This window comes from Aulostomus chinensis, chromosome 4 (genome assembly GCF_037954235.1).
Source record: "Aulostomus chinensis isolate RoL2024-O1b breed Wild chromosome 4, RoL_Achi_v1.0, whole genome shotgun sequence".
Lineage (NCBI taxonomy): Eukaryota > Metazoa > Chordata > Actinopteri > Syngnathiformes > Aulostomidae > Aulostomus > Aulostomus chinensis.
Window position 1 is genome coordinate 12194174 of NC_141323.1, and position 12812 is coordinate 12206985.

Below are 12812 nucleotides of genomic sequence, written 5' to 3' on the forward strand. Positions count from 1 at the left end.
TACACGTTTATTAGAGTGTGTGTGAGTAGAAGTTAGCAGTAGTGAAGTTGAGGCTCCTTGACGGTGAATCACACCTTCACACAGCCCTTGTGCCAATCGTCACATGTTCCCTACATGTCCTCCTGCCTTCGCCACCTTTGGTTTAACTCTAACGGAAACTCTGCTCTTATCGCTTTTCTTCGACTCAGCCGTGCTCCCTCTCTCTTTTGAGGTCCCGGTTTCTCCTGCACAAGCAGAGGTGGTGTTTTCAGTAGCTTGACATTTATAGAACCTACAGCTTATTTTCTCTTTCTTCTCATCTTTACAAAGAGCAAAAACACTGCAGCGGCCGTCGCTTACGATCAAGAGGGAGTCCTTCAAGCGCTCTCCTTGGCTCTCGCCTACGCCAAGATAAAGTGCATTTCATTTGCTTCCCTCCTCGTGGCTCCTCATGGCTACTCCTTCTTTATCTGCATTGCCACACACACACACACGCAAAACGCTGGTGGGTTACAAAGCGCAACAACAAAAGCTTCCCCTCACCATGACGCCCTAAAAACAGACAACCACAAAACAACAACATATTTGTTTCCACATCCTTGCAGACCTTCTTGTTTTTAGAGATATCCATTGTCACGCAGAGACTCCGCACGCTCACGGGTACTCCAGGGTGCTCAGCAGGCGCTCAGGTGTGAGAGCCAAGCTTAAAACATCTCTAGCCTCGATACTAAATATCACACAGCGGCCCATTAGCACCCCGCCAGGTGGGGTCTGGGGGAGAGAGAGTCTGAGCCAATCACACACACTTTGAGGCCTCAGCAGGAGGGGAGGAGAAGACACAGGCAGGAGAGCCAGGAACAGCAGCAGCCACAGGTCTAACAAGATCTCTCACAAACTCCACTGTCGATACGGAATAAGTAAAACCTGCACGGGACTCAATCATCTGATTAACACCCGTCTTCACCCCCATACAGGAGATTCCTCCGAGAAGAAAGTGGACCAGGACAAACTTGGCGTTGCCTGAACATCGGCAACATTGAGCAGTGGAGGAAATTCCCATGTGCAAGTGGGAATATTCCCATTTATATCAAGCTCACCCGATCGTTCCCACATCTGCCGAAGTGAATCTTGGTTGATTATTTTAATATGTCAGTGTCATTCCCCTGGCGTAGGTAAAAAAAAACAGCTTCACGTCTTCGCTCATCATTTTTGTAATTGTCTAACATGTATGTGAATATTCATTTTTTTAGTTTTGTTTTTTCTTATTTCACACTTCTTTTTTTTTTAGAAAAATTTACATGATCCTTTCTTCTCCTCTCGGTAAATGCTGCTGGAACGACTTAAATTTCCCCGGTGTGGGATAAATAAAGTATTCTTGTTCCTATTATCATCTGTTGTTTCTGTGGAGGAAAACTATGGGCTTTTGGAAATGAAGAAAAATGGAAACATGAAGAAAAACACATTCATATTATTGACGTGTTTTACCAAACGTGAATATCGCATGAACTTCTCCTGGTGCGGATCACAAAAACATCAGTAAACGACAACTACTTGCTGCTATCGGTTGTAAAACATCAGCCAAACACCTGCAAAACATCCAATATTGTGCATCTCCAGCGGCGGCATTTACTGTTTTAACAGAATGAGATGTTTTCGTGAATGTTAAGGTCGTCCATACCAACAACCGCCATGAGGGGGAGGAGTTTTTGCCTTTCAACCATAAGAAAATGTGACATCATCACAAATCCCATCAGTGGAACGGTGGGAACACCTTCTCCACCGAGGGACCTCCACAAATGTGTACCCCTGTTCTCGGTTAATTGCTGAAATTGAGTCTCTCTCTACAGTCTCTGCACCTACACCAGTTTACTCTACTAGTTTTCCCGCTGCTGTGAGATTCTGATGCAATTTCCTCCGATTCTGTTTTGCTGGGGGCGGGATGTATTCACACCATCGACCCTGAGAACCAATCAAGAAGCTACGTCACTGTCACAGCGCAGTCCTGATTTCTCTGATGACGTTCTCACTTCTCGTCGCTCCACGCGTTTTGATGGTCCGACCAGGTGAAACATTCCCTCACACCTGCGGCTTCCCATTACGTTCCTGTCCAAACCACTGACTGCTTTAATCACCCCGGGAAGCGCAAGGTTCTCCTGCACTCCTGTAGTATTAAAAGTACATGTAGAAACCCAGACAACAGACATTTTTTAGGATTTTCTTTTTTAAGAAGAAGGAGCAGCCGCAGCGGGCCGCTGGATGAGGAGCTGCAGGCTGATTCAGTCAGGTAACCCAACCCCTTCCACCGTGAGCTCCTGATTTGCAGACTCACACCGGGACGCGTGCGGCATCAAATCCGATCACAGCTGCTTACAGAATTACCGCCTGACTAGTTTGCTTTGCTGCTGCCAGAACTCTGTGACCTTTTATCCCCAGTGAATGCACGTAAACCAACAGCACTGTAACTTTCAGTACAGACGGATTGTTTTTGTTTGAGACTCTTTCAATACCGGAGAGTTCACAATGCAAACTAACGCGCCACATGACCTGTGAACGTGTGCTTTCTGCAGCGATGCAGTCGTTTCCGACATCATCATCATCATCATCAACAGCCGACGCTGAGCGTTCTTAGGGCGAGATGTTTGTCAGTTAATGGAAAAGAACATAAATACGTGAAGCCTTTAATGTGAGGCACGCCAACTTCCTGTTAGATCAGAAGTCAGCCAGCTGACTCGTTTCATATACCTTCTTATCGCCACTCAGTTGGCTTTCTAAAAACACACTGATTATTTTGGAGGAAAACAAGTGTGGCTGCAGTGTATTTTTCCCCACACACTGCCAGATGTTTGGCGACTTTAACACGTAAGAACACATTGTGTCTTTTTCTTTCTTCCCCCCCCCCCCCAAAGTTTGCTCCCCAAATCTCCCTTTGTATGAGAAATTTTCTTCTCCATTTTGTTTGCCGTTTTTGGGGTGAGGAGCACAATGCGGTGATGTTGTTGAGGCTAAACAGGGAGCAGCAAATACTTCAAAAGGTGAAAGATTGGGGCTCGATTTCATTCTTTTCTTTCTCTTTGTTTGTATTTATTTGTCAACAGCAGGACGATATCATTTACTCGCTATGAGTGGAATTTGTTTCAAGAGGGAGAGAAAAACCCCAGAAGGACAAATAAAAAGGGGAGGTATGTAACGCATGTCTTCTCCTGTCTGGCCCACCAGAAGAACATCCGAGCGTCGCCAGATCAGCTGATGAGAGAACCGTCCGTGGTTACATGGCCGGCTGGGTGTCAGCTGGTGAACTTGGCTGTTAGGTTTGGCCGCAACTCCACAATTTGGTTGCAATGATGCAGAAATGAATAAACTGGACTAGAGAGATTCTCAAGGGACGTCAGCAGCACCTGAAACAGGGATCGTGTGGTCTAGGCTGCATGCTGGAGCCTTGATAACTTGTTTTACCGCTGGTTTGTCGTTTATCAAACGCGTGGCGCTGCTGGCTTGGTGACCACTAGCCTGGAGGTAGAAAAGCTTGGGCTTAAAGCAAATACATTAAACACAATGGTGAATGATTAAATATTCACTACAATATCAATGTGGGAGTATAAAGCACCAGTTTTTCGTTTTGTTTTTTTCTCCAAAACTTGAACTTTAAACTATGAACCAAGGTAGAAAATCTGTCAGGAGGGAAGTTCCTTTCTGGTGTCTGGAAAAAACAGTTTCAAAGCTCCTCGTCAAATGCCAAAGTAATCTTGACTGAATGACACATTTCTGACCCAAAGCTTTTAAAGTAAATACTTTCCAACACCTCCTGCCATCTACAGAAGTGAAGCGATGGCTTTAAAATTTAAAAAAAAAAAGTGTCTGAGGTCCAGATGGTGCCCTGTCAACTACAGCTCAAAGCAGTGGTCTCTGCTGGGCCAGACGGGCCTGAGAATCAGCAGTGAGGAAGAAAACTACAGCCAACAGTGACTCACCAGGGAAAGACCCTCAGACTATTCTCGAAATCTGCAATTAATGACCCAATGTGCGGTTTCTCACCCCAGACACTAGTGACTCTCTGGACGGTTTGGGATGCTGAGGCAGATAAACTCTACTCTTTGTGTCAGGATAATACAACAAAGTCTCACCTCTTGTGGCGGCTGCTCCCGGATCTCGGAGTATCCTGTGAGAGGGGGGACAAACAAAACAGAAAAGACACACGTGAGGAAGAGGAACTGCATCACTCTTGCTTTGTTAACATTGTGGTGGCTGATGAATTTAGATTTTAGCAAAACAGCTTGTATCTCTAGCCTGGTTTTCACCTAGATGTGACGCAAACCTTTCGAAAGTTTGCAAAAACAGAGATGTGAATTGGGTGCGTTTCCATTATTGTAACCCAGCGCGGCCGAATTAAATCTAGGAGAAGCAGAGGTTACACACGGGAAATAAAACCAGGAACACCCTGGCAAAGTTCCATTCCTCTTTTTGGATGCAAAACTTAAAAAGGTGCATCAAAAGAGGGTGAAGGAGACCCAGGAATTATCTCAGTGTTCTTGGGTTGTGTTGTTGCACCAAGGAGAGGGCAAAAAAATTCCATCTACAAAGTACGGGACATTTATCAGGAGGAGCATTTATAGAAAGCCTTTAGGTTGTGTGTGAGCATTCATGAATCGCAGCTGCTGAGCTGATATATAGATGAGCTTTGTTGCGTTTAATAGCTCAGCCGGGGCCCTACAGCCCCCCAGTTGAGGAAGGCAATTGTGTTTTGCGACGCGGAGGTCCGTGTTTATCTTCTTTTCCCATTATTGTATGATCTAATGGTTGTTTAGATCTATACTGCAGTGATGCTCCACTAAAATCGCCTTTAGTGAAAACAGCGCTTCCCCTGAAAAACCAAGCGTGTGTGTCAGAGGCGGCGTGAGATGAATACGCATCGGTGGTTTCCTGAGGTCTTGTGCAGTGAAGGGTCTCAGGTTTGATTGAGAAGTCTTAGCTGTGCCACGTTCTATCAGTCAGAGCAGGGCTTCAGCAGGTGAAGGCGAACGTTATACCCAACTCTGCATGCACCAGCCTCTCTGTCGCAGTGACATATCATCCATTACCTGAGGATGAAACCCTGACATGCTCATATCTTCCCCGGCTCAGACCTGATAGATTTACTAAGATGGAGGACAGTGCGAGGGCAGTGAGCAGCAGCAGGTCATACACTTAATATACTTGATCTGTGCATCAGCTCCGGTTCAAGCATCACCTGGGTTTAATTATGTTTTAGAAACTGACATTTTCAAGGATTTTGGGTAATCTGACAGCTGCCAAAGCTGCACTTGGAAATCCAAATCTAAAGAAGCTGTTTGAACTTTCTCAACAACCTGTGCTGTCAAGAATTAAACCAGAGAGAGAGAGAGAGAGAGAGAGAGAGAGAGAGAGAGAGAGAGAGAGAGAGAGAGAGAGAGAAAGAGTTGTTACGACTCCAACATTGTAAATACCCCCAAATTTAGCACGAGCCTGAACACACACGTTAATAAAGAGAAAGATTCATACTATGGAGTTGGTTTGTCAGTGTTGTCTTTAGAAAATGAGAACCAGACGGTGTGTAGGTCTGTGTTTGGGTTGCACTGTTGGTATAATAGCGAAGTGCAAATTAGCAAAAGGATGAATGAATCCATGACTAGAATTTAAAATGATCACTACCACCGAGGGGGCTATTTCTCATTCGCTTTGGTGGATTATTATTATTATTTTATTTTTGTTCTGTCTTACTGTTAGCAGGATAGCACAAAGCTATCTGTGCATGCAGAGCTTGGTGGAGGGAAGCAGCCGTTACTCTGACATTGGGGGACTTCTGCAACCTCTCCGTTCTCGTTTGGCAGAGGGATTGTACGAAATCTACTCGGCTTATTTTAAACAAAACTTGGAGGGGTTGTGGTGTGTGAACCACTGAAGATCAGATTACAATTATTTATCCAACTGATTATTTAGTGATAGAAAACACTTGTCGTTGAACTAATAATGTGGCTTTTGGTTGCAGATGTATTCCTCCTTCAGCGGTGGACCCAGAATCCTTCTGGGCAGATCAACATATAGAGAAAGGAGGAATGCTGTCAAAATGTAAATGTGTGCTTCCAGAATAGAGTAGAACTTGAATTTACCAACAGGGCTCTTTGACTATTCAATTGACCCAGAAACTCAGTCTGTGACTTCATAGGAAATAATAATTTGCTTCCCAGTCAATCCAAGAACCTCAACACGTATTTTTTTGTGATATGTATGCATGAGCTCAAGTCTAACGCTGCATATCCATTGGCCCACTACATAAAGGTCACTGTGCTGGATTGATTACTTTTCTCAAGTGAAAAGGAGTGGAAATACAAGTCAAAACAACAACACAGTGGCAGGTGGAAGCGCTGGCATTGTGAGACACGTGCAGTGAAAACAGAACCGCGTGGGAGACGACACCGAGGACAGACTGAAGCTAAAGCAGCCCGCACTCTTGAAAAGATTTGGCAAAGAACAGATTCCGCAGTAGAGCCACGGCAAAGGCCTGCCACCAGCGCTGCAACACTCGTCCGACTGTCTTGAACCTTCTTCCTGCTTTATGTTCTGTCAGATGTGCTTTAATGGTATACAGTAGCTCGCAGAGAATGAAAATGAAATACTTTCCAGTTTACAGCAAAACACCCCAGGATTAATTTGCCCCACAACCGCGGCGCCTGTTGGCAGCGTATCGGTGTGCACCTCCTGTCTGGGACATGAATCTGCGAGACAAGGTCAGTGCAACTCATGTGCGACTACCTCACTGCACACAATACAAGCCTGCGCAACTTTATTAATCATGCTTGAGCTCCACTGACAGCTCCAATAAGGCCCGGTCCAGACCTCAGAGCTGCTAAAATTACACCGACAAATATCAAAAATCAAACAAGTACTTTATCTCTCAGCTGGCACGGATTACTTCTTGATGTGTTTGTGTATCGGTGGGGGAGTTTCTACCACACTGCACGCCATTTAACAGCCAGATAAAACATATTCAAGTGTCCCACTTCAGCATTTGCAGCTTTTTGTCATCTATGATTTATGTTCTGACAGGTCATTAAATCTAAACAATAGCTAAAGCCTTTGCCGTCCACAGAAAAGTCATCTGCAGCATTCCATTTGCCGCCAAACAGCTCCAAGTATTTCTGTGTAAAAAGATTTACTGGACACATTTAATGTTTGCTTGTTCCAACCAGCAAAAACTAGGGTTCCTGGAAAAGATCTATGGCAAATAAAACATTTGGCATGTTTACCCAACCTTTAATGCAGCCATCAATTATCATATATGACATTTACGACTTGTTTGTGATCATAATTATAATATAACACTTCTTGCATTGTCTTAGATGTGATGCATTGCAGCTCTCTCTCCGTTTTAATTGAGACACGAACTTCACCTCGGCAGTCGAACTCTTTGATGCCGGCTCAAGATATAAATCTCAAAATGCCAACCCGGAATGTAAATCGAAGGCTGAAGACGATGTTTGCGAGCTGAATGCTCTCCAAACGGCCGGAGAAAGTCAAGATAACCACTTGCCCTTTTTGTGACCCGTGCAGCCGGTGCGTAGAGGTTACTGGAGGTTACTGTCCTCTGTAGTATCGTATTATACAAATACTCCTGTGTGTCGTCTAACTACTTCTTCCTCCTGCCAGTAGCAGTTTGTCGCACTGCAGTTGGAAGCTAGTTAACATGCCAGCGTGGTACAGCACCTGTGGACTGTAGAAGAACGCAGTGTAACTGCAGTATTTCTGTCCACGCAGCTGAAAGACGCGGTCAGTCGTGTTAATCAGACCTGATAAATAATAGCAGCTGATCCGGGCCAAAGCTGATGACCAAAAGGATGACGTTAGTGGGGTTTTAAAATGGAATGTAAAACAAGTTATTCAGCAAAAATCAGTCTTTCCATCATCTGTTTGAGTACCAGCAGAATGAGGCTTAGGCCTGCTGTGAATCATGTTCAAAGTTTGCAGCAGGAGAAAGGAGTTTCCTCTTAAACCAACTAGTTGAAAGATAAATAGCGGTGTGGGTTAGTTGGCTTTTTTCGGTAAATCTTAGTATCTTTGGATCAACGGAGCTGTGAATGGATCAAATATTGTTTTAGGCAGCAGGATGAAGTTCATATTGGTTGCTGCTCTTTGCTGGAAAGGCCACGTACTCGTTAGTGAGCACATCCCTGCTGATGAGACATATCTGGACTCATGATGTGATGATTAAAAATGCAAACACGTCTCGTTAAAAGTGCTGATTGGGAGACTGTCAGCAGAATGTGTTTATCCTACGAGGGAAAGACCTGAAACACGCTGGCGCCACATTAAAAGCAAAAGCTCAGCAAGAATTTTAGAATGTTTCTTATGGTCCGAGCGTCTGGACCGGAGCGGGTTTCCTTAGCTGACTCACATACCAGAGGGAGGTCAGACTCCATAACCATGACCACATGCATGTTTTTTTGTCCCCCCCCCCACCCCCACCGCCCATCACTGCACCAGTACATGAATCCTCCAACATGAAGAGGGTCCATGAGAGAACACACACATTGACCCTCACCAGAGAATGTAGAACGTTCCAGGAGCCTTCAAACACAGACGCGACACTGGAGCCCTGCAGAGGCAGACCACTGCCACAGAACTCTGCAGGTCGATTTCAGCTTCTTTTAAGAAACTTTCTGTCTGGATATCTTGAGACGGGCTTGAAGCACCGACTGGGTGCTACATATCATATCCGAGCTGACACAGCAATCGCCTGTCTCCCTGTGATAAATGAGGCCCAAGAGGGACAGAACTTTTTTGAGGTGGACCGTCCTTAACGATGCTTGGCTGACAGCTCAGTAGTAAATACACTCACAAAATTCCATCTCAACGTCTGAGCGAGCTGGCGCAGGCCCCCCGATCAGAATATTTATGAGCGATAGCGAGGCAGCTAAAGGTTAGCCTCTGCCTCGTGTTGACACGGCAAGAATAGACATCAGCGGCAATGTTAGACGGAGAATCCCTCTACGTTGACTAAATTAGGCAAATAGTCAAATCCTTTGCTTTTTTATTTTCTATCTGAGCCGCATCACAGCAGGTGCTGTCACAATCTCCCTGTAAGTGTGGTGTTTGTTTACATATTTCCTACACAAGCCCTCGCTTTGCATAAACAGCCTCAGACGATTCAGGCTGAAAAACAGAAATAAGCCCGCTGATGCGTAACAGCTGATCTATCTGGAAGGCACCCCTTAGCATCCGCCAGGGTTGTCACTCAGCAGCACTGCCATCGCATTTGCATTTTTTTTCTCCACATTTCTCACAAATGGCAATGTCGGCGTCAGTCAGATGGTTTTTCGTAAAGAAAAACAAAGCGCACGGTTGTTGTGACACAGCTGGATACTTTTCCTCACTTCTACATGCTCGACTGCTCCTTGGAAATCAATCCATGTCTATTTAGGAGAGTTTAAAGTTACATGCAGTGCACGGACGACCGTGAACAAGACTGTGGTAGAAAAACACAGATAAGAAGACACATCCTGTACTTTAGAGCTGCTGTAGTCCATCCAGAGGAAATTACCCTGCATTAAAAAGGATAATCAGTTTGTTTCAGTGTTTTGTTTTGTTTTTCAGGCAAAAATGTCCAACACTTGCTGGTTCCAGACCCTTTTTTTTGGGGGGGCATTTATGACAGAAAATGAAAAGTCTTTGGGTTTTTCACCGCTGGGTGAACAAGCAGAAGCAATGTGAACAATGTCTTTTTGACAATCACATTTCTTGTGGTTGCACAGACTGGAAGGCTCAGTGATTGATCGCGAAAACAATCTGCAGGTAGATGATAAAATAATCATTAGTCGCAGCCCTCCATCTTAATTGGAGCCAAACTGTTTCTGTTTGGCTCCTTGTAGACCCGAGCCTCCGAGTGTTGCACCGACGTGTGAGATGATATGAACTTGTTCCCAGCTCACATTTTGCACTGCAGTTATTATCACTAAAGGTGAATATTATTTGGTCAAAACTGAAAAACAAAAAAACAAACAAACATAAATTGTAATGATACACAAAAATGCAGAGGCCAGCTACCAGCGAGCGTTTTGCATTTTAAATGACTTCTCTGCTGATCAGCTCATTAACGGCCAATTCATTCCACCACTCAAAACAAAATCTCTCTCTTCACACACTCGATTAGCAACTGTCACCAAGAGCGTGTTTTTCGGCAGACTGAGCATACGACGCCACTGAAATCCCCAGACTTCTGAGGTGCCCTCTGACAAAAGAGCTCTAACAGCATTTTAGAGCCTTTCGCTTTGCTTTCAACTGATTTCACAGGGATGATGAAATGCCAAGACACCTTAGAGCTTTGCATCATTGCAGCTTTCCAAACAAAGTCGGGTCAAAAGCTCTCTGGTGTCTCTCCCTGAGCAACAGTGCCTCTGCTTGGCGGGACCGCTGCATCCATCCGTACTATGAAGCGTGGAGCAGAAGTCACAGGCGTCTAACGGGGTTAATATATCATGTCTTAGCTGCTGGCAGCGTTTTAATGACTTTAGTCTATACTCAAGCAGAGAAATAAGTGAAAACCTGACCAAACAGGAAGACCTCTAAAAGCGCGCTGCGGTCTCTCACCATTAGGTGGCCACTGGCAGGCTCAGCTGTCATGGCCTCATTCTGGAACGTGTTGGCTTGAACCAGTTCCTCCTCCTCCCGCCGGTCTTTCTCCCCTGTCTCGTCATCATCCAGTTCATCCAGGCTCTGAGAGAGATGGAGGAAGTCATGTTTAGACAAGAAGACTTTATATTTACAGATGTGCAGTTGGTGCATTGGTGATTCCTGCTGCTGCTGCGAGATGTTTTTCTTTGTGTCGTTTTTGTGCCTCCAATTTCGACACTGTCACACTGCCATAGGCCAAGGGGAGCTGTGCAAACTCCTGTGCAAGGTAGGCTAACTACTTAAAGAACATCAACTCTCAAGTTGCCTGATTCCTGTTAATCAGCCATTTGAATGGAATACATCTACTAACAGCTTCTCGGTGCAGCACGAGGGAGTTGAGATGATATGTCGACCTTTCTACCTGCGTGGGAGCAGTTGTGTTTGTTGCAGTTCGTGCACTCAAGGGAAAGCTGAGGTCTGTACTACCAAGGCTGTACCTGCATGTGGATTTTACAACACAGGCAATTAATAATACAAGGCGCTGAGTACAGGAACATCAAGAACCTCTCCAGAGTCGTTCTTGTCCTCAGTGAGCTCTTTAAACATCACATGCTGTGTGTTTTACTACAATAATCAATACACAAAACTCCACAAACAATGAAAATGATAAAATCAACGACAGAGAGAAGAAGAGCAACTCTGGTGTTGCAGTGATTTGGATCCATGTTGTAAAATCCTTGTCAGAAACCAGCATTGTTCAGACGGACATCAACAGATATCCGCTTTGAAGGAATCCTCATTTCCATAAACTTCAGGAAACCAGTTTACCACAGAAAAGCCAGCAACTCAGAGACGCATGGCAAGAGTCAAGGTCATTCCCACCATAACGGCAATATGAACCTCTAGCTCAATGCAGCCAGGGTCTCCTCTTAATCCTCTTAAGAAGTGATCACATCCACTTCCAGGAATCCCTGAGGAGCTGCAGCTCAAACACTGAACAACACGAGATGGGCTCCAGTCAGGCAACAGGAAGACAGCCCCTTCCAGGGCCTTTCACTTCCCGGGGGACAGTCAGAGGGAATTTCTGACCAGTGGAATTCCGCTTGAGACACAATAAAAGATATGCACTCATCCCCTTGACGGAGAGGGCGAGAGCTTTTATTATTTAATCCGAGATATTTACTGATGCGTTGCCAACTTGACTCCCTTAAATCTGAATTCCTCGCTTCATCATGAAATGTGTGCTTCCTATTTACATTACACTGGGTTACACGCCAGAGTTGAAGAGTTCGTCTGTCAGGAAAGATGACCAGCGTAAGCAGAGCTGGCCATGAGGGTGGATGGTTGGATTGTGATGAGACACTGAGATGGGGAGCCAAAGTCCCAGAGCGGCTCAATGCTAACCGGTCTTTCCTGTTTAACGCTCCAGGGTGGACAAAAGATGCATGCAACTGGCTTTTTAGTGGTAAAAATAGCCTTACAAGGTTAGAAAGGAATGAAGTCATTTGCGAGGCCTTTCCTGCCAAACGGTTTATCAGTGGTCCACGGGGAAAAAAAACAGCAGCTCCTTTTCTATTCGACTCTCTCTCTCACAGCCTCTGCACCCTCCCCCTTCCTCCCCTCCTCTTGATTAACTTCTCCTGAACAAGCCAAGTGGTGAGGTTCTGATTCAACTCTTTGCTCATTCTAGCAACAGTTGGTGGTATTCTTGCACGGGATTGCACAACGTTCTACTTCAGCTGCATCCACACAAGCCATGAACCCACATATGTGTAGCGACTTTGGCATTTAAAAATGTAATTTAACGGAGGTTCCTCTCAGCCCATGGTGAAATGTGCAGTGACTAACCCTTCTGCTATGCAAAATCTTGCCTGAAATGTGGAGTTGGGAATCTTAAAGTTTATTTTGGATATAGCAGCAGCCAGTTTAGCTCTGTGCATTTCTTCTAGTCCAAATAAAGGAAACGAGGGGCATCTGAACAACCATACAAGGGATGTTTCTGCTCATGAAAACATCAGAATAAATATATTTTTCTATGGCCAATTTATTGGTGCAAGCAGAGAAGTTGTGGAAGGATGAAGTCGTGATACTTTGGCAGAGGTTTTGTTGCAAAGAGTCCAGCGTGGAGTATTTCTTTAAAAAAAAAAAAAAAAAAGTAACTTGTTTTTTACGGGTAAAATGTCGAAAAAGTACCAGCTCTTACGTGTCAGTCC

The 12812-nt window shown here is 44.9% G+C and overlaps 1 protein-coding gene across 1 annotated transcript in view; it reads right to left on the minus strand.

Annotated features, from left to right (window-relative positions):
• pawr (PRKC, apoptosis, WT1, regulator) overlaps window positions 1-12812 on the minus strand; it is a 58669-nt gene that overhangs the window by 10137 nt on the left and 35720 nt on the right. The window contains exons 3-4 of the mRNA XM_086201837.1: window positions 10576-10701; window positions 4101-4135 (exon numbers count right to left, since the gene is read on the minus strand). Of these exons, the coding sequence (XP_086057963.1) occupies window positions 4101-4135; window positions 10576-10701 (161 nt within the window). The remainder of the gene's footprint in view (window positions 1-4100; window positions 4136-10575; window positions 10702-12812) is intronic.